This window comes from Phragmites australis, chromosome 16 (assembly GCF_958298935.1).
Source record: "Phragmites australis chromosome 16, lpPhrAust1.1, whole genome shotgun sequence".
NCBI classification, from domain to species: Eukaryota; Viridiplantae; Streptophyta; class Magnoliopsida; order Poales; family Poaceae; genus Phragmites; species Phragmites australis.
Genome location: NC_084936.1, coordinates 1,295,334 through 1,317,526, shown reverse-complemented (window position 1 = coordinate 1,317,526; position 22,193 = coordinate 1,295,334). Strand labels below are relative to the sequence as shown.

The window sequence follows — 22,193 nt, the reverse complement described above, 5'->3', positions numbered from 1 at the left end:
ACACCAAAATAATATAGTCGTATAAGAATTTCTCTTATCCTCTGCATGATAAAGATATAACCTACTTAACTACCTCGCTCTCTCCTATTTAAAAAAATGAGTACTGAAGGGGAGAATATCAGGATTTCATTAAAAGGATGTCGCGCCTTGAACTCAGGTTAGCTTAGTGAAACCGTGTTTGACTGATCATTAGCATTGTGAGAGGTTTAGCTCACTCTCTCCCATTTAAACCTTACCAACCGTTACACCAACAACATTAGGAGAGAAACTCTTATTTTTAAGAGAATATAAGGAGTCGGTTCGCAAACCAAAGTGAACCGTCATAACCGAATGCAGATTAGAAAGCATTTAAAGGAGTAATTTGCTGAAAGGAAAAGAGATAGCGGTATGATGTCATCAACAACCAGAGAGAGATAAGGTGTAACAATTTTGATTATTTGTGAGTCCCAGATTTAAAAAGTGTGGCATGGGCTAAACACTACATGACTCAAATATAAATCTTAACACTCTTATTGTGTAGTTATGACATGTCCAATAGTTGCCATTTCATAGCCTCTATCTACTACTTAAAAAACAAGTAAACTTCTTAGTTTTTTCATTGAAGATGTTTCCAACACTAAAAATGAATTTTGCAATTGTATTTGTGAACCATAAAAAGTATAAACCTAAGAAATGTTATCTACTTTTTCTCACGAACTTCTACTATTTATATGCCTTCTAAAATTGATAGACCATGTAGGCGTACGTGTTGATGGACTTAGTTCCTCTAGCAAAAAGTTGGCCGGTTTCAATCGCCAACATTTCAGAGTCATCGTAATCTTCAATCTACTCAAGGCAGGGCAAGAACTGTTTTCTGACATGTTTCTTTTGACTGGTCCAGGCTAAGTCGGCCTTCCAAATGCTCGACAGAACTCCCGATCTTCTGCTTCACGCGACGGTGCCATGAGAACACAGACAGGCCGCAAGCTGCTGCTCCAGCTACAATAATGATTATTCCGGCGAGAACAGCCCCTGTAGAAAGTGACGAAGGTTTTGAACAGCCCCCGTTGTCGCAATTTCTGTTGAGGTTTGTAGTCTGTGGAATTTGTTGGGGCTTGATAGATGTAGATTCTGGTTTATGGGGCATTTTGCCATTGTCGTTGCCGTCGTTCGGACAAGCTTCCAGAGAATCAAATTGAGCTCCACACAGCTCTGAATTAGAGGATTTTTACAGTACATCTAAATGAGTGTATGCCGTTCATTTTTCTTATCCGGTGATTTAGATTGGCTCAATAATACTCTATCGTCCATCAGTATCATAGGTATCATTAAAGAGTATCATGGGTATCATAAGGGTAGGATTAGAAACAAAAAATCATGATAAACTTGTAAATTATATGTTTAATTAGGAAATGTCAAAATATTAGTTTATTCTTCGGATAAACTTTCACTTATTCTGTTCATTTCATTTATTAGGGTTTCCACCATCCGTCGATTGGTCGATGATAGGTGGTGAAGGTCCGAAGTCCGATCAGTTAATGATGTAATTACCCCTAAGAGTATCAAGATAATTACAATAATACCTATTAAAATAGACGGTTAGATCATAACAATGATACTCTCCACCATCTAGTATCATGGTGTAATGTAAAGGTTCTCCCGAATTATTCTCATACCGAAACCCTGCATGCAATTTCTTCAGACCTACATCATCGGAGAATATTCAGATTACAAGGGAAGCTAGCTGTCAACATCAAGAAAGAAGACCATTTCTGAGTACAATACCAGAGGGAACACTTCCTGAAAGTGTTGTTCCGGAGGTCTAGTGTTGCAAGCTGAGGGATCTCGGCAAGTTTGGAAGGGATCGAGCCGAAGAGTTTGTTGGAGCTCAAGTCCAGCCGTGTCAGTGCCGACAAGTCCCTGAGGGATGCCGGTATTGCACCGGTGAGCTGGTTGGACTGAAGGGCAAGAACAGTGAGCTCAATTAGCTGACCCAGCTGAGTTGGAATGCTCCCTGAGAGCTGGTTGTAGCCGAGCTGCAGTACTGCATAAAGACAAAACCTTTTTAAGCTATCTGCCATTATAGATAGACATCTATTGCTACAAAATTAACTTGTGGTAGGTTGATCTAATCAATTTTTTGACAGGCTAGATTAATCCTGAAGTCGACAGAGAAGTAATGGCAATTATGAACTTTAGAACAACAGGAGAAAAGCTGTAGGAATAGTTCAATTGTAGAACACTGATGAAACAAAGCCAACACATGGACAAAATTAACACGGTACAGGAGAGATGAAACCACCAAAAGGCAAAGAATAAAGTTGAAACATTGTGATACTACATACATCAAAGTAGCCGTACAATCAAATCTACAAAGGCCAAACTGTACTGAGAAAAAAACAAAGTTTCTGCCGTTTCATTCATGTGTTGCTATCCTGAGCTGTAGCCTCTAAGTAGGCAATCATCGGAAGTTCAGCACTCGGACAAAAGAAGCACAGAATTGTGAAAGAATAAGAAAGGTCATGTCCTATGTGAAAGAGCAACACGATGGAGCATTTGAGTAACACGAGAAACTGGGAGCGCAGGACACCCAGAAGGCTATAATTAAAAGGCCAAAATCAACTTGGGGTTCCGATTTCTTTTCCTGGAAAAAATCGAGTTTTGTTTGTTGAGTAGTTCCAAATTCAAATTGCCACCAAACCCTCATATAAGAAGAAGCACCTGGGCTGAAAATAACAATTGAGGAACAGAAATGCACACGTGGAAACCCAAATTTGTCAGCATTTCAAGTCCAAACTCTACAAACCCCCATACACCAAAGGCTATCAAAGAATTCACCTTGGAGGCTACCGAGTCGGCCGAGTTCCAAGGGAATGCTCCCTGACAGGTTATTGACGCCGAGGTAGAGCTCGGCCAGCTCGGTAAGTCCGCCGAGCTCGCGCGGTATCCCCCCGGCCAGCTCGTTGTAGTGCAGGTACAGCCCGGTGAGGCCCGGGAGCATGGCGACCGCGGGCGGGACGGTCCCCTTGAGCCTCCTCCCCTGCAGCGATATCGTGGCCACCCTGCCCCACGCGTCGCAGGCGACGCCCACGAAGTAGTCCCCGCGGCCGCACGGGTCGCCGCCGCGCGCCCACGACGGCAGCGCGCGCCCCGACGGGTCCAGCGCCGCCTTGAGCTCCATTAGCGCGTCCAGCTCGGCGCTGCGCGAGGACGCGGTAGATGCCACGGCGGCGGAGGCGAGGAGCAGGAGGGGATTAATAAAGGTAATTAGTAAACTCTTTTGGTCCACGGAGAGGATTAGGAGTAGGAAGCAAAACGTGCGTGTAATTTCTTTTAATCAGGAAGGAGTTCTGCCGTTAAATATTACGGGCAACCACGTCTGTATTACACATATGTGTAATCAATAATAATAATAACATCCGACACGCAACATGATGAAGCGGGTTTGGAGTTAGATGATGCGAGGCATATGAGGTGATTGGTTGCTACCTAGGATCAAGGAATTTGATTATATCTTATAATTAGTGAGGTCCAGGTAAGAATTAGAGTTGTGTGATTAAAAATCATTAATGGTAGATATTAAAAGCTGATATAGATTGATTGTAATTATTGGATACAGATGGAAAGATGTATTATCTAAACTGAGTATAGGTTTGCAAACAACTATTTATATATGCGAATATGATCAATTATATTGATACATAAATAGTCAGAAGACATGACACAGATCAGGTATAACACGTAAGGACTCGTTGGATTTAATATGGAGATATTGGATGGGTGCTTAACACCAAACATATTCATGGTTTCATAGTTTAGAAGAGGAGCACAAAAGTTTTTTTAGTTTGCAACATAGCCATCCGATCTGGATGAATATCTGTCGGAGAGTGAACTCCTATCGCAGGGATCCCGAGAGACCCCTTTTTAGAGATTCGGCCGGGGGGATGATCCTGGGAAAGCTTGTTTGGGAAATAAGCAGGAACGGAAATAAATGCGATGGCTAGTGGGAGACGATCACCCTAATGCAAGAAAAAAAGGGGGTACGCCGGGTGTTAGACAGGTTCGGGCCGCACGGAGGCGTAACACCCTACTCCTGTATGAGTGCTATATTTATCCTTGAAGGAGATTCTTCAAGGGGGTATCTGGTTCTAAAGGGAGAACTGTTTACAAAGAGCTTGAGGCTCTTATGTTCTAACTTAACTTGAGCTGGTTCGAATGTCCGTCGATCTATCTTTTGCCTGGTTCGTCGGAGATTGTTGGTTGTCTGGTGGTCGGTGGCTCTTGCTCTTTTCTTTTAGTGTTCTCCATCCTTCCCTTTTATAGGCGCGCCGACCTCAACATATCCTGAATGGGAAAGAGGGGACGCGAATGCCAAGGTGCCACGGAGAAAGGCGTAATTATTTCATCTTGGCGAAGTGACAGGGGCGGTGGAGAAATGCGGCGCGCATTCGACCACCAGCCGCTGCGGAAGCCTCGGGGCGCCCTAAAAGGGGCCCACCGGTCAGCCTCAGAGGTGCCCAGTGCGCCCACCCTGTCTTGTTCTTCTGCCAGGGCAGGGTGGCAGGCGGAGCGCTTCGATTCTGGCAACGTTATCCCGATGCACCTGGATGAAACGGGACGGGACCCATGCATTTAATGGACCCACGGCCCCCTGCTAGTGCATGGCAGGGTTTGACACTGGGGCGTGGGCAGCTGAGAATGTCAGGATGTCAGGATGTCAGACCGCGCGTGCCTATTAAATGCGGCATTGGGCCTTTGACTGGATGACACCCTGACGACGGGACCCTTCGGGTCGTTGAATGATCTTGCGCGAACCTTCGGGGCACCGAGTCCTCGGGGGCTGCCACGTGCAGCCCCGAGCACTCCCTCCCGAGCACTTCGGTGGGACCTTCGGGGCACCGAGTCCTCGGGGGCTGCCACGTGCAGCCCCGAGCACTCTCTCCCGAGCACTTCGGTGGGGACCTTCGGGGCACCGAGTCCTCGGGGGCTGCCACGTGCAGCCCCGAGCACTCTCTCCCGAGCACTTCGGTGAGACCTTCGGGGCACCGAGTCCTCGGGGGCTGCCAACGGGGGCTGCCACGTGCAGCCCCGAGCACTCTCTCCCGAGCACTTCGGTGAGACCTTCGGGGCACCGAGTCCTCGGGGGCTGCCACGTGCAGCCCCGAGCACTCTCTCCCGAGCACTTCGGTGAGACCTTCGGGGCACCGAGTCCTCGGGGGCTGCCACGTGCAGCCCCGAGCACTCTCTCCCGAGCACTTCGGTGAGACCTTCGGGGCACCGAGTCCTCGGGGGCTGCCACGTGCAGCCCCGAGCACTCTCTCCCGAGCACTTCAGTGGGACCTTCGGGGCACCGAGTCCTCGGGGGCTGCCACGTGCAGCCCCGAGCACTCTCTCCCGAGCACTTCCTTTTTGGTATTTGGGCTCTGCGGATCATCGGGGAACTATGGTGCTCGGGAACCAGAAGCGGCGACTCCGAGCACCTTCTCCCGGGACTTAGCTTCTACCTACCTTGCAGGGTGGTGACATGTGGTGGATGGCCGGCCTGGCCTCGGGACTTAGGGACCCCTGATTCTAAATACACCGACAATATCCAAATGGAAAAAAAAAGAAAAAAAAACACAGCCATGGAAGGAACGTGCGCGTAAAAATTAGTGTTCGTATAGCAGGAAGAGCATTCTTCAGGTGCGCCATTGGTGTGGAGACTAAAAAGTAGGTAGAATTTAGAAAGTTGTATTCGAACACGTCGCTTGATAAAAACCAATTCACTGTGGTGGTAACTACTTCAAGCCAATTTCGCTCGATAAAAAAAATCAAGCGAATTCCATGCGGTGCCACACGTGCCTGGCACGCACGGCAATCTCAGGCTAGCCAAACTTTTCTGTTTGTGCCCTGCGCCGCGTCAAACTTTTCGAGTAGAATAATATACGGAGTGTATTTCCGGGCCTCCTCCTGAGGGCCTCTCTGGCCCACGCTAAAATGGCCCAAAGGTCCAGTTGCTCCATGTCGTTTAGCCCAACCCAGCTCAGCCCAGCCCAGCCCAACGAGCCCACCACTCGCACGGGCACTCCACCACCAGGAGCCCACCGCGTCATTCCTCACCACCACCCTGTCAGGCGCACGCAGGCGCGCCAGAGGAGAGGAGAGGACAGGAGAGCGAGAGCCAGGCACCGAGCCCTTCCCCTTGTCCCCGAGATCTCCGCCACGACCCTCCACGGCGGCGATGGGCGGCAAGGATCTGAGCGAGGACCAGATCGCCTCCATGCGGGAGGCCTTCTCCCTCTTCGACACGGACGGCGACGGCCGCATCGCGCCCTCCGAGCTTGGCGTCCTCATGCGCTCCCTCGGCGGGAACCCCACGCAGGCGCAGCTCCGTGACATCGCCGCCCAGGAGAAGCTCACCTCCCCCTTCGACTTCCCGCGCTTCCTCGACCTCATGCGCGCCCACCTCCGCCCGGAGCCCTTCGACCGCCCGCTCCGCGACGCCTTCTGTGTCCTCGACAAGGACGCCTCGGGGACCGTCTCCGTCGCCGACCTCCGCCACGTCCTCACCTCCATCGGGGAGAAGCTCGAGCCGCACGAGTTCGACGAGTGGATACGCGAGGTCGACGTCGCGCCCGACGGCACCATACGCTACGACGACTTCATCCGCCGCATCGTCGCCAAATGAGCCCGCCGCCGCCGCACTTCGTTTGTAACGACTCTCCCGTGATTTGATTTTCGTACCATCTCATGTTGTGGCGTTTGTGTTTTCCTCTCCTCGATGAACGTGGCCGTCTCTTTTGTTTCTGCCTTGATTTCGAAACCACCTAGGGTTTGGATAATGGTGTGATTATCAATCGATTAATTAATGGATCTGGCTGATGATGCTTTGCTTACCTACATGTAATGCAATACTGCAATGTAAAGTGTGGATCTGGTCTATTTGAGAGGTTTGGGTATGTTTATTTCATGCAATCATGTTTGATTGATCGATCAGACCATGATTGCTTGCTTAATGGATCACAAGCTAATGCTATGGTCTGCACTGCCTTATGTATCGATGTTGATTCAGTGCTACTTTTGTTTACATCATACAGTTTCTTTTGGTTATCCAAGGTATTGGAAACTGGAATTTTCATGGAGCTCTAGGACTTGTAGTTTATGATTGCCATTTTGTGTTGACTGCAACTATTTCAATCGATTAAATTTATGTTATGGGGCTTTTGCCAAGCTTATCTCGATTGTATTATCACTTGTGATGATAACGCTGTCATTAACATTTAGGAGCTGTGATCTAGTAAATCAACCTGTAGTTCCTAGTTCATTGGTTTCTTTCTTAATTTGCTAAATTCACTTCACAGATGAATAGGATGAGCCTTTTGATTGTGAGTAATCCAGCAGTAACCACATCAAATCTATAGGATGGGTTTTCTGATTCCTAGTTATAAATTGATTTGGTCCAATGCCACTATTATGGTTGAGATGTTCCTTTTCAGAGCATGATGCTGATAACTGGAGGGATTCCATATACTTGGATGCTCCTTCATTTATTTAGATCTTCCCTCAAAACTTTTCATGCTTCTCAAGGAAGTCACGATCCAATACCTCAAGTCCTCCATTACCTTCAATTGAAATCATGCCTTCATGCATCTGTATATTTGATTCATATAAGCTCAGCACACATTCTTGATGCATGGATTAAAATGCTCTCTAGAATACCTATATGCTGCCGAAATGATTGAACTTTAGACAATGTTAGTTTACACATGGGGAAACACTATCCCTTTGCTGGCTGTGTAGAGTTGTGTGCTTTTGCGTGCTCTCCTGTTTTTTCGTGAAGTTTTTTGTTGTTGAACATCTTGTTGGTAAGACAAAAAGAGAGACATTTAGATCTTACCTAAAAGGTTTTGCGTTGTCACTAGGATCATCATGAACTACCTTGATAGCCTTAAACCAAAATCTTTTATGTACATGAAGAGTTGAATAGTGGGTTTTCCTGTGCTCAACAAAGTTGAAAGAAAAACCTTCAGATCTTAATTAAATGCTTTTTAATCCTCACTAAGATTACCATGACCACCTTGATCACCTCAACATTGAGATTTAGGAACTCTAGTTTGGCAAATTAACCTGTAGTTCCTAGTTCATTGGGTTGTTCCTTACTTTGGTAAATTCACTTCACAAATGAATAGGATGGTCCTTTTGATAGTGAGAAATCTAGCAGTAACCATATCAAATATATAAGACGGGTTTTCTGATTCATAGTTATAATTGGTTTGGTCCAATGCCACTATTATGATTAAGATGTTCCTCTTGAGAGCATGATGCTGATAACTGGAGGATTCCATATGCTTGGAAGCTACTTCATTTGTTTAGATCTTCCCTCATAGCTTTTTCATGCTTCTCATGCAAGTTATGAACCACAGTCCTCACTTACCTTCAATTGAAACCATGCCTTCATGCCTCTATATATTTGATTCATATAAGCTCAGTTGACATTCGTAACACATGGATTGAAATGCCCTCTGGAATACCTATATGCTGCTACATTGATATAACTTTATACAATGTTAAGTTAGACATGGAGAAAAAACAGATAAATTCCTAATTCACCTTTGGTCACTTCCCCTGTATTTGGTAGATCCAGGACATGCCAATTTCTTTCTCATCTTTCACATTGCCAGACAGCGCATGGTTTTTTCAAGATCATAGTTAATTAAAGAAGAACGAAGCTCGTAGTTAATTAAAGAAGAACAGAGATTGAGAAGAGGATAAAGCTTTTCTGGTAACATTGAGTTGTGGGCTTTTGCATGCTCTCCATGAAGTTTCTGTTGCTGACCATCTTGGTGGTGAGACAAGGATATCCCTATCCTCAACAGAGTTGAAAACGAGGCCTTTAGATCTTACCTAAAAGATTTTGTGTCCTCACCAAGATCATCATGAACAACCTCAATAATCTTAAACCAAAACCTTCTTTGTATCGTGAATAGTTGAATTGTGGGTTCCCCTGTGCTCAACTAGGTTGAAAGAAAAGCCTTTAGATCTTAAATGTTTTGTTATCATCACTGAGATTATCATGAACAACCTGAATAACTTCCACAGAGTTGCAAAACAAGCCTTTAAATTCCACAAATATTCTAAGACTATCATGAGCAACCTCAATAACCTTAAACTAACACCTTTATACTCACGCCTCTGCATTTGATTCATATAAGCTCAGTTCAAATTCTTGATCATGGTCAGAAATACTTTTAGAAATCAATATGATGATGTTACCTGTTACATTGATGTGATGCTACATGCCCTTAGTTTACACACACATAAGAGCAACTTCCTATTGGTTCCACATAGTTGTGGCCTTTTGCCTGATATGATGAATATTTGGTATATTTCTCCTAATCTGTAAAGTCTTCAATAAATTTCTTGCTGGTAAGGCAAGGGGATTCATGAATTACATTCATGGTTGTGGAATTACATTCAGCTGCTGCTATTGTGCATACGAATTTTGGATCATTCTTAAGCTACCGCACGCACCATTGGTTGTCAATCTGTTCATCCAGATGCTTTATCTGTTATTTAGAGCGATATCACATGACGGAGCTTGGAGATCCTGTTGCTCGAGAATTTTCAGAGGCCTTTCGCACGCTGAAATGTTAGCAGTGCACAGAGACAGAGTTGACATATTGCATCTGTGGCCATTGCATTTATGAACTAAAAACTATTTTCTTCTTGGCAATTCTGTTCTCGTTCTAAATTTTCGTGTCATCTTACTGTGGTCCATAGTCAATGATGTTGAAAGATGAACATGAGCAGAAAATAGTCAATGATGCAAAGCAATCGCGTGGCGTCTCTTCTCAAGAAAATGCTTCCTGACACGGTGAGACCACACATTGGACTTCAAAAGTCCTGTTTCGTAGAGGTTCCTCTTATCCAAATCTTATAAAGAAATTGATTTGTTAAAGAAAGTGGTTCTCTAAGTATACTTGTGAAGTAAGTGATTATACTAAGGAAGCAAATCAGAAGAATATGATTTTTGTTAGTTTTTAACATATAATTCATTTTAGGAAATCACACTCACAGAATTATTCTGTGAGTTAAAAACTACAAATTACCGTTTATCAAAGCTCCTCTGCTTCCACTCTGTGGGTTGTTATAGGAGCTCTGTTAAACAGATCCAAACATATACCGAGTTCGTACGCAAAAACAATTTCAAAATTACAATCTTACAGCACTACGATAATCTAATCTCAAAACAAATAAAAATAAAAAGCTTAAAAGAAGCCAATAGACGCTTAGGTTGAAACCAAATAATTTCCAAAAATAACTGCTCGCTGGGCCGAAGCCCATTAGATGACCCAGCCCAAAACGGCGCTGCCGAACCCTCATCGCCGCCGCTCGCTATAAGTAGCGCAAAAACCCTAGTCCTCACCCCTCTCCCACCGCCGCTCGCGCCCCCCTCTCGCACTTCGCTCCGCAGCTGCAGCAGCAGCTAGCCGCCCGCCAGACGTCGCCATGGGGCGTATGCACAGCCGCGGGTAAGCTTCCCTATCCGCGCTCTTCGAGCTCTTGCTCTCTAGCCTAGTGAATTCTCCGTGTGCTAATGGCGGCTGCGAGGCTCCGTGATGCAGGAAGGGTATCTCGTCGTCGGCGCTACCGTACAAGAGGACGCCCCCGGCCTGGCTCAAGACCGCCGCCTCCGATGTCAGTTGTGCCTTCTCTTCGCCCTCTTCGATTCGATCCGGGCGCCGTTGGTTTGATGTGATTGGTTGATGTGCGCGTTGGTTTTGTGTTGGTAGGTGGATGAGATGATCACGAAGGCTGCGAAGAAGGGTCAGATGCCGTCGCAGATCGGCGTCCTGCTCCGTGATCAGCATGGTATCCCGCTCGTCAAGAGCGTCACTGGTAGCAAGATCCTCCGCATCCTAAAGGCCCATGGTAAGAACGAGGTCATCATTGATCGATGTGCTCGTGTGTGACGTGTGGTGTATTGATGTGCGGATGTGTTCGTGCAGGGCTGGCGCCGGAGATCCCTGAGGACCTGTACTTCCTGATCAAGAAGGCGGTGGCGATTAGGAAGCATCTGGAGAGGAACAGGAAGGACAAGGACTCCAAATTCAGGCTCATTCTTGTTGAGAGCAGGATCCACCGTCTTGCCCGCTACTACAAGCGTACCAAGAAGCTCCCGCCCACCTGGAAGTAGTAAGTGACTAGAGCCCATGCCTGTCTGCTTTAGTTGTCAGTGCCTTGGAACTGCAACTCTTGAAATGTTCAGTGTTAGTCAGTTAACTTGGTAACTGTTATGTCTTAGCTAAGTAAATACTAGTAGTATGTTCTATGCGTGCCAATTGCTAATTACCAGTTGTATGGTGACTTGTTCTTGGTTATTTATATGTGATTCGATGACCTGCTATAAGTGTTGTAGGTGCAATGCACTTGAACGAATGTTTTAGATGATAATCCATTTAAGCTAGCTAGGCATGTTTGTTTTGCTTTAATATTGTTTTGGAGTGAAGATTTAGGCAATCATGTGTTGTCCTGGACACTGGAATCCTTGGTATTAATGCTGGATGCCCGAACATTGACAAGAAAAAACAAGTCAATTTCTTTGAAACGTTATGCTGCAACGAATTCCAGCTAACATGGCATTTTTGTATGCTTGGAAGATAACTAAAGTCTACCAGTGCTTGTTTTGTAGTTTTGAAATCTTGAATCCCTGGATATAAATTTTAGATTGAGTAAAGACAAATCTTCTTTAACGAAACCATTTGTAGAGCTACATTTCATTTCTAGCTTGTGTATTGGAAGCTTAGACATGTTGCATTGATGTAATTTTTCTGACTTTTTGGAATAGCATAATTCAAAACCTGGAAGGTACATTATGTTTTCATATGCTAAATGCGCATAACCATGTTTCTAGGATGCCTTTTTATTTTTCTATTGAATTTTTTCCTGTTACCAAATGTGATTGATTAAGTTATCCTACTGAATGGCATGTGTTCTCTACTCGGACTCCCAATTGTTTTGAAGCTGAACACCTTTGACTAACAATGAAAATATCCTTGCTTTTGTGCAGTGAGTCGACCACTGCCAGTACTCTGGTGGCCTAAGTGATCTCCTTCATATGGTGTGGTCTTAGCTGCTTCAAAGATTTGGCTAGTTCTAGATATGAATTTATGTAATGTTTAATGAGTTTGAAGCGGGTTAGATGGACAAGGAACTGCAACGTTTTTCTGTGTTTACTCGGAGAATATCTTATAAACCATTTTTTGTTTCGCAAATTCTCTGTTAAACGTATCATGCATCCATGTTTTGTCCGTTACAATTAGCGTTTACTCGACTTTGTTGTTGGCCTGCCTCTGTCTGCATTGTTGTGATCTTTGCTTGTCTGATCGGCGAGTGTTCTGTTGCTAGATTTGCTCTAATCTGGCTGCGAGGAGGGTCCTCGTTATTATCCTACTTCGTAATGGGACGTCAGATGGATAGATTTCCAACCCTTTGTTATTGTTGCACATCTCGAGATAACAATGGAACATGTTAATAATAGATGTTACATGTTAGGTCGTTGGAGTGGCAAGGCTACTTGCATCTATGCTTATTTTTAAGGTGAAAGTTTACACACCCTAATGCATTATATTTAATTTCTTATGACCGATTGTTAAATAGGATGACACTTCAAGGAGAATAGCTTCCTGCCAATGTATATTTGTTGGTTCGTGACTTCAATGATTGCTAACAAAATAATACAGTAGCTTTATGCCAATGTATATGTGTTGGTTTCCAGCTCTTGGATTATTAAGAGCGGGTTGAGAAACAGATCAATCTTTATATTGAGCTTAGGTCATCTTCAGCTGATATTTTAAAAATTTATTTTCTATAATACTATTACATCATCTTCTAATATTATTATAATATATTTCATTTTTTTTTATCTCCAGCAACTATCATATTTTCTACCTTTTATTACTCTCCTTCTTTCGGACCCATATATATACTCTATGAACAGTGATGCGGTCTCCTCTCTACTCCCGCAAATTTGTCGTTGCCTTCCTCCGTCCACTCGCCTACCGCAACACTGTGCCGCTCGATATGGTTCTCGCTGAAGCGGTGTTGCGGGCGGACAGATCGGCAAAAGGATGCGTACAGGGATGCGGTCGTTCGATGCCTCCTCTGCTAGAGACGACCTTAGGAATTAATTTTAACATATAGTAACTTTATTGGTGATAACAAAACATATATTTAACTTATTTGAGTAAAATTGTATTAAAAAAAAGACTTTCAAGGGTCCCAGAAATAAATAAAACTACAAAAACTACAACGGCCTAAGCATTATCTTCAATCTTCTATGGGTAACTCTACATGCAATCGACGTAGAACACCTCCCTAAAAGATAATTCTTCCACGAAGTAGTCCAAATATTCTCTAACTGAGTATGTTTTGGATATAACAAATGTGAACATATATTGTATTCAACAAATTATGGGAAAAAATAATGTATATGAAGGTTTTAACAAGAATAAGATAGAATGACTCTTTTGCATAAAATAATTTAGAAGGGGGTACTTAATTAAGTGAATTAACAATAAATATAAACCTCAAGATTTTCACATCTTCACTTAACCAAAAACCAAACGCCTCAACTATAGCTCCAATCAAGGTTGACCTCAACCACACTTACCACTACCATGATTGAATAAACTAACACTTCAACTACAGTACCCACTACCACAGTTTATCAAACTTACCAGTAAGTTCTAATCATGTGAGGATTGTACACTTTACTTATAAGACATAATTTCTCGTTTTGCCCTATTCACGAAACACTTACATATTTCTGAAGTGTACAACTCAAAATCACTACAAAGCTTTTACAAAACCACTCCCAACACGCGGCCTCACTAAGATATCACCGTCGCGTAAGCTACAACTCAACAACAGAAGCCCTCTCTTGCATCATACAGATCCTAGAATATACCATTCCATTATCCGTACCACCTCCAAGCTACACCATGCTGGCATTTAAGCTAATTAGTCAGCTAGATCTGTCTCATATCAAGCTTATGATTGTACTGTCAACTCGCAATGTCGCTTCATGAATCGGTCTTTAGATTTGAGCAAGACCACACAAACCATACCATGCTACCTACACTAGTCTCATACAACCCGTTGCTCAAATCATAACTCCATGTCGCTAACAAAAAGATTAACCTTCACTTTAACTTAGTTGTATAAGACCATCAGTCGGTGTAACTTAACATTATGAACATCACCATCCAAAAAGGTTAAGCATGAACTACCCTTCTATAATCCACAAAAACCAAGAAGATAAGGTTAAAACTAGGGTATAGCCCAACTTGTCATTCTCGTCAATGTTATTAATATGTAATTTTGCATATAAAATATTTAAAAACTTGGATCAAAATGGTCAAAGACAAGTTGCCTTCACAATACTTAGTGCGTCTGAAAAGCATTATCATATTTTCTTATTGAAAAATATTAATTATTTGCAAGTATGGTATCATGCTGACATCTTAACGAGATGTTGATATAGATCGTGATTGTAAAAGGCTTGAGGCTCGTTGAGCGATGGTTTCTGGCATGTTGTTTGTTGTCCTCCGTAAGGTTCCCTTACTCTGAATATATATAGGGGTTGCCGTATAGCCTCTGGACTTCTTTTTAAGTAGGATTTTGTCATCCTTAATCTTAGAGATAGATTCTTTTGTTTTAAGGGATACCTTAGAATTCGTAGACAGTTTCTATACGTCTAGAGATCTCTTTCTCAAATATAATCGTATACTATAAGAATCCAAAAAACCCTATAAATCCGTACATGTATAGGATAATTGTGTATAATAGTTTTATACTATTTATAGTCAACTATCAAACAAAACCAACAGCTAGCACATATTAACTACACAATTAGGGAAAAAATTCAAAACTGGCAAAATTTTATTTATTAGGGACTTTAGAAGCTCAAGAGAGGACCAAGCAACACTTATAAAACAATAACAATAGTAAATATAGCAAATTTTAATTAATTTATTTTAATTAATTTCTCCGCGCTATTACATTTGGGAGAAAGAAATTTTGGGATGTTACATAGATATTGTGCCTAGCTTGTTTCTTCCTGAATAAACTAGCTCATTCTCTTTATTCCTTAACTATCCTGCCACATCACATTTTGTCTTATGTCGACGTATAATTAATATGCTAGTAACTAGCATGGTGAGTGACTAAATTTCCATATCATTGTCCGAAGTCAATGATGTTGAAAGATGAACATGAGCAGATACAAAGCAATGCCGTGGCGTCTCTTCTCAAGAAAATGCTTCCTGACCCGGTGAGACCACACTGACAGGACTTCAAACATATACCGAGTTCATCTTTCAACACGCAAAAACAATTTCAATATTACGAATCTGACAGCGCTACCATAATCTAACCTCAAAATAAATAAAAATATAAGCTTAAAAAAGGCAATAGACGATTAGGTTGAAACCAAATAATTTGCCAAAAAAAAGCTTAGACGATGTTCACTGGGCCGAAAGTAGGACGAAGCCCATTAGATGACCCAGCCCAAAACGGCGCTCACTATAAGTAGTGCCCAAAACCCTAGCCCGCATCCCTCTGCCCCCACCGCTCGCCCCCCCTCACTCTCGCTCTTCGCGCCGCCGCCGCCGCCGCTGCAGCAGGTAGCCACCCGACAGCCGTCGCCGGAGACAAACAACCATCCGCTGCCATGGGGCGTATGCACAGCCGCGGGTAAACCTCTCTCTACGCACTCTTCGAGCCCTTCCTCTCTAGTCTAGTAAATTCTCCGTGTGCTAATGGCGGCTGCGCGGCTCCGTGATGCAGGAAGGGTATCTCGTCGTCGGCGCTGCCGTACAAGAGGACGCCCCCGGCCTGGCTCAAGACCGCCGCCTCCGATGTGAGTTGTGCCTTCCCTTGGCCCTCTTCGATTCGATCCAGGCGCCGTTTGATTTGATGTGATTGGTTGATGGGCGCGTTAGTTTTGTGTTGGTTTCGTCCTCTAGCTATACGATTCTGATGTGATTGGTTGATGCGTTTAGGTGGATGAGATGATCACGAAGGCTGCAAAGAAGGGTCAGATGCCTTCGCAGATCGGCGTCCTGCTCCGTGACCAGCACGGCATCCCCCTCGTCAAGAGCGTCACGGGCAGCAAGATCCTCCGCATCCTCAAGGCCCATGGTGTGATGCCTCCCCTTTGCACGCTCCAAGCCCATTGTTCAATGTGCACCCTCCGTTTGTGTTGATGTGTTGAAATATTGTTGTGTATATGTAGGGCTGGCGCCGGAGATCCCAGAGGACCTGTATTTTCTTATCAAGAAGGCGGTGGCGATAAGGAAGCACCTGGAGAGGAACAGGAAGGATAAGGACTCCAAATTCAGGCTCATTCTTGTCGAGAGCAGGATCCACCGCCTCGCTCGCTACTATAAGCGCACCAAGAAGCTCCCGCCCACCTGGAAGTAGTAAGTCACTTGCACCCATTCTATCCAAGTATGCTACTATGCCTTCTCAGCTAACATGGTAATTGTTCTGTGGTATAAATAAACTGTCGTATGTGTGCCAATTACTACATAGGTGCTTTAGAGTTGTGATTTTCTGAGGAGTATTATTGATTGTATTCAGATATCGCTAATTGTTGGCTACTTGAATTCATTCACATTTTAGTCTGTAAAGGTATGTTTTTTAGCTCAAGACCAGAATACTAACAAACTGAAGATTGGACCTGTGTAACTAAATGTTGGGGTTACTGTCAAATTTGTTGGTTTGTTATTTGTTGATGTCCGCTAAAATCGAATGATCATGCGTGTTTTCTCATATGGACTATTTTCTGTGTAGTGTAATACCTATGTTGTAGCTGACAAAATTCTTGCTTTTCTGCAGCGAGTCGACCACGGCAAGCACTTTGGTGGCCTAAGAGAGCTCAGCATCGGTTGTGCTCTTAGCTTCATAAAGCTGGGCCTGTTCAAGAAATCATTTTATTTGATGCTTTATGAGTTTAGAGCCAAGTAGAGACTGCAAATTTTCTATGTTTACATGGAGAATGGTGTAAAACCTTTTTGGTTCCGCAGATCTGCCTGTTAAACTTTTGCTACCATGCATCCAGATTTTGTCAGCTACCGTTATCATTTACATTGAATTGTTTGTCTTTACCTGTTTGCTGTCTGATTTTTGCTTTGTATTCTGTACTCTGAGATTCGGTCGTTCAGATTATGGTTATGGTTGATGACGAATTTGGGTAACGGAATAGTGCTATTTAATTATGCTAATCCACGATTTTCTGCAGGAATCACAAAAAAATCCATCTATCAAACGACGAAGATCAACATTATTGTGTGCTATTTGTTCTTTGTTTTGAGATGTATCCTTGATCGGGTGCCCAAAAAAAAATGTTTTGTTACCCCTTGTAAAATACTTATTACTTACAATGTATGCTGATACTTTACAAAACCGAATCTTTCTTATTATGTTACTCGCTTGCAATGCAATTTGCAGAGGCTGAAATGCAAGCATCATCTCATGTGGTGTGGGGAGAGGAATCACAAGATACATTCATAGCAGCAAGGCACACAAATGCACTTCAATCGCTTGCTCATGACTATCAGTTTTCAACTTGCACATGACCAGATCAGCAGTGCAATTGAAGCCAGCACGGCCATCCACGATGCTATTAACAAAATTGCTGCCGCCATACTCAGTTACGCTTTCTTTTTTTTTGCCATACAGAAGAGAGCGTGTTTGTTAGCTGTGCGGCCTGTGCCTGGTGCATGAACAAAATCAGCCATTAAGCCAGACAAAAATGGAATAGTCCTCATGTGTAATACACAACGGCTCAGCTCATCTGACGCTGACGTTCTACATGAGCTTCCTTGACGATGATATCCCGTCCATGGAAAACATGTGGTGGTGAAAGCAAGAGTTGATATAAGCAATGGTGCTCGTAAACACAGGAGTGATATCAGTAAGTAAAATAAGCAATGATGCTCTTCCTAATGAAACACGTGCATAGCACAGTCTCGGAAAATAAGCAGTCACGCTTGTAAACACAGGATCAATCGTGAAAGCAATAGTTGACAAGCATAAGAGTGGAGTACAGGCAGGGCTCGCAGGTAATCAGAGAGCTAAATAGGAACCTCAAAAATCCATATGAAACTCATTACTCACTCCGGTCATAAATACATGCCGTTTTGGAAAAGATTCGGTCGAACTTTTAAAACTTTGACTAACAATAACTTTTAAAATATTTAGTTGAGAAATTTTAAAATCATATATGCAGATTTGTCTTGAAAAAAATCTTTCATAATATCACAAATTCAATAAATTTTATAAATATATTCTAATAGAAAATAGTGATCAAAACTATACATTGGAGATCATATCTTATCCAAAACGATAAGTATTTATAATCGGAGGAGGAAGTATTTGCAACTATGACAAATACCTAGGTATGCTAGATTAATAGCGGCAGCAGTAGCAGATCGAAGTAGTAACTTGTAACCACTGTTTGTTAAAAAGCAAGCTACTGGAACGACTCAAACAAGCAATGGAATGAAATTTTTGAAGAGCCATACCGTTCTGTCAAGCTTTAACGCAGCCTCAAGCTCTTCAGCTGAAGAAAACGAAAGGAACCCATCGACACGGTTTCTCCCTCCTTTGCGATCTGTCAGCAGCCTCGTACTAACAACATTTCTACACCGAGTGAAGTGCTCCCTCAAGTCTTGAGGCTGAACAGACCATGCAAGGTTGCCAACATAGATCTTGTGTGGGCTTTCGAAGATGTGGTTCTTCATGGGCGTTATATGGGTCAGTTTGACATTTTTCCTATTAGCGCAGCAAGAGGAGAGCTGATTTCGCAGAAGAGGACTTGTTGGAACGCGCGTCAAGACTGGTGGTCAAGAATAATTTGGAGTGGGTCAAAGGTTCTTTTTCGGGGCACATATTGGATTCGGCACTGGTCTTTGCTGTATAAGACGAACGTCTCTTATAAAGGATGCATGTTGAAGATTGGAAACAACCGTGATGGAGATTTTTGCTCGTTTTGGTTGGCAGTTTAGTAATAGACTATAAACAGGAACTGGACCGACCAATGTTCAGAATGCTCGTTTTTTCGTAACTTACCTAGTATTCCAGGTGTTATGTCAAACTTTATAATAATGAGCAGCTGTGTGCATTTCACTATGCAGAGACCGAAATAATGTTTTTCCTTCGTCTATAAAAAAAAGAACTGACATGAGATACTAGTTTAACGAACACTTCACGCCCATCCAAGTCCCAAGAGAGAAATACATGCCAGTAATAGTTAGTGATTTGTAAAAGGATTGGTACATGTAGCAAACAGTTCATTTGTTGGCCCGGGGGGGGGGGGGGGGTAGGGGAGGAGCAGCAATAGTTTCATATTAGGAATGGGGAAAACTGTGGAGCAAAGGAAGATGTAGTGTAGAGTGACTCACAAATCCATCCAGAGCATCGATAGCTGTTCTAGCTTCTGCTAGAGAACGCATTGTAACAAAAGCACATCCTCGACTAATTCCAGTCTCGGCATCACGTTTAACCTGCACATTACAGCAATAACATGTGATGTGATGGAATCGGCCAGAGGTAAGTCCGAGTGTGAACAGTATCATTGACTCGCCTCAGTAAACAGTGGTTTGTAAACAGTAAATGTATGAATTATGAATACCAATCTCGTAGGCCATCCTTATAAACAGTAAATTAATGTATAGTACTGTTCAATTAAGCATATAATACTGTTTATGAAACTGTTCATTTTTAACTTAGGTCTGTTAAATCAGAGGAACCGGTTCCGTGATGTGAGATACAGTAATTGTAGTGATGTTTATCTAAGTTTATAATATTGTTTATAAAACTGTTCACTTCTGACTTACCTCTGTTAAGTTAGAGGAACCGGTTCCGTGATGTGAGATATAGTAATTACAGTAACACTGCAGTACGGATACTATTCTCATGAGTGATGCGTGAAATTTATTGTAGACCAAGTACTACAGTATTAATATAGATTATTGTGCTACTAAAACTTGATTATTTATTTCCAATCCAACGGCCGTAATAAGTCTAAAGTCATGGTACTATTTCTTCGTGACTTTGATCCATTTCCAGCGAAGGTGGAAGAAATCGTAATTCTCTGATTTCATGGTAACGTTAGAGAGGGATAGTAAAATGTGGAGGTGGTGAACAGTCCCACAACTTCAAATATTGCATAAAAAGCAATGCAACATGACACTGTAGCGATTCCGTTGCTATTGCAACGATTTTACTTTTCACAGTACATTGTAGCATAAATCTGGTTCATCTATTTGCAATTTAATGGTCCACAACGATTTAAAGTCATCTTTATCATTCGGTGAAGTCAGAGGATCCACGTCGGGTGGAAATGGGTCGGTTTGGGGAGGTGGAGGAGGGTGCTGCCACAATAGGCGGAGGCAAAGCGGTGACTAGAGGGTTAATTGGTAGAGCTCCCTTATCTATTTTTTTTAAAGATATGATTCTTTGTGGGAGGAGTGATTCTATAGCTAAAAATAATTTTTCAGTGATTCTCTATGATAAAATATATGGAAGAAGTAATTTTATGAGAAAAGTAAATCAGTAAAAACTAGTTTTTTAGCTCTCAACATATATTTCATTTTAGGGAATCACTCTGAGAACTGAAAACTATAGATTGCTATTTGATAGAGTTCTCACTAATTATACTCTAGGAGCAGTCTCAAAGATATGCTAAAGAGGGTCATAATAGTGGTGGATAGGGAGGAAAGAGGAAGGATTGAGGCAGGAGCAAGGGAAATGCAACTCCAAGTGTGGGCTTATCTCGGCCGTCTATTCATTCTATTTAATACTTATTTATATAATTTATTTTCACACATCTTTTTACGAATCTTAATATAAATAAACGATTTTGATAAAACATTTGCTCATATGGCCTAATGAAATTTTCGTATTCCTAGGAGAAATTTGCATCGCAGCAACACATTTGGCCTTTACACTTGAACCCAGTCCAGTGCCTGCTCTCCTCCCTGCAGTGAGAAGGACATGAACATAAACCAAATTCCCAAAATCAATTGGGCTCCTTTTCGAACACAAGAATTTCACATGAGAGAATCCAATGTCCATAGGAATCAATAAACATTTCCACATTACAAATATACACATGAAAAATAGGGGAAAGTCATGATCCTCCTAGCTCTGACTACGGAGGAAAACAGGCCCAAAATTTGCTTCGCCGGCTGCCCAGCGTCCCCGCGATCATATCCATACAAAAATTTGTTCAGTAGAGCTTTAGCTCTAATTTTTTTAAACTAGTATTATTAGTTTTAGGAATTCGTAGAGTTATAGTGGTAAATACACTGAGAATATTTAGATAAATTATTTTATTTTAAAAACATAAGTCTAAACTATTTTATCTTAATCTACCAACTCAAAATCTAACATAAAACTAAAAACTAGAGTTTTATCAAACAGATCCAAATTACCAACACATGGATACCGGGAAAAAACTTGGCGATCTCCTGCGCGGCTTCGAGTTTACGCCTTAGCTTCTCGTTCTCGTCCGTGAGCTGCAACGATTGCTGAGAGTTAGAACTTTGGAGAGTCTGGACACGATGGTGTGCAGGCAACCTGCACGAGAATATCAACCATGGATGAGGAGGTCTGAATGTTACCTCTTCCATAGTTTCTTCGAGCTCTTCCACAGCTTGCGTCGTCAGCAACTAGATCTCCTCACTCCCAGTTGCAGTATCTTGGCATGCCAAATCCGAGTCCACGACGGAACTTCTTTTTCAAATAGCAAAGCCACATATCAACAACAATAAGAAAAGACTTGTATAGACACAGATGCAACTGTAGCAATCTACGGACAACTACAAACTAACACACAACTACACAAACCTTTGTTAAAAAAAACCACTCCAGCGTGACCAATGCTAGGGCAATCTCTCTATCAGAAAATATAGATCTAGCCTAATCATCCCACTCGCTTATGAAATTGTCATAACTTTTATAAAAATATACTGACAGATAAAACATGTTAGTATCCATTAAAATAACAGTATAATGGACCGCTCGAGATCGACATGCATAACAACTGGCTAGCTGCAGTACCTTTCTGAAGCAACAGTAGCAACCGACGCCGACAACGCAGGCACGGAGGCTTGAGACGGTGCGACAACAGCCATGGTACAAACTCCCATAAGGTATAAATAATA

At 42.7% G+C, this 22,193-nt stretch overlaps 2 protein-coding genes and 2 pseudogenes across 2 annotated transcripts; 2 read left to right on the top strand and 2 right to left on the bottom strand.

The window, feature by feature from the left end:
• Window positions 1-451: 451 nt before the first annotated feature.
• LOC133895955 (LRR receptor-like serine/threonine-protein kinase FLS2) lies at window positions 452-6,071 on the bottom strand (annotated as a pseudogene).
• A 17-nt stretch (window positions 6,072-6,088) lies between these two features.
• On the top strand, window positions 6,089-12,249 carry LOC133895304 (calmodulin-like protein 1; annotated as a pseudogene).
• A 3,311-nt stretch (window positions 12,250-15,560) lies between these two features.
• On the top strand, window positions 15,561-17,129 carry LOC133895303 (small ribosomal subunit protein uS15). The gene is made up of 5 exons (XM_062335527.1): window positions 15,561-15,714; window positions 15,808-15,880; window positions 16,023-16,161; window positions 16,256-16,442; window positions 16,861-17,129. The coding sequence occupies exons 1-5, from the start codon at window positions 15,692-15,694 to the stop codon at window positions 16,892-16,894; spliced, it is 456 nt and encodes a 151-aa protein (XP_062191511.1). The 5' UTR covers window positions 15,561-15,691; the 3' UTR covers window positions 16,895-17,129.
• Window positions 17,130-17,645: 516 nt separating this feature from the next.
• LOC133895954 (28 kDa ribonucleoprotein, chloroplastic-like) lies at window positions 17,646-19,601 on the bottom strand. Its single transcript, XM_062336476.1, has 4 exons — window positions 19,428-19,601; window positions 19,216-19,248; window positions 18,550-18,821; window positions 17,646-17,876 (listed from the first exon to the last, which is right to left on the bottom strand). Exons 1-4 carry the CDS (start codon window positions 19,599-19,601, stop codon window positions 17,810-17,812), a joined length of 546 nt encoding a protein of 181 aa, XP_062192460.1. The 3' UTR covers window positions 17,646-17,809.
• Window positions 19,602-22,193: the final 2,592 nt, after the last annotated feature.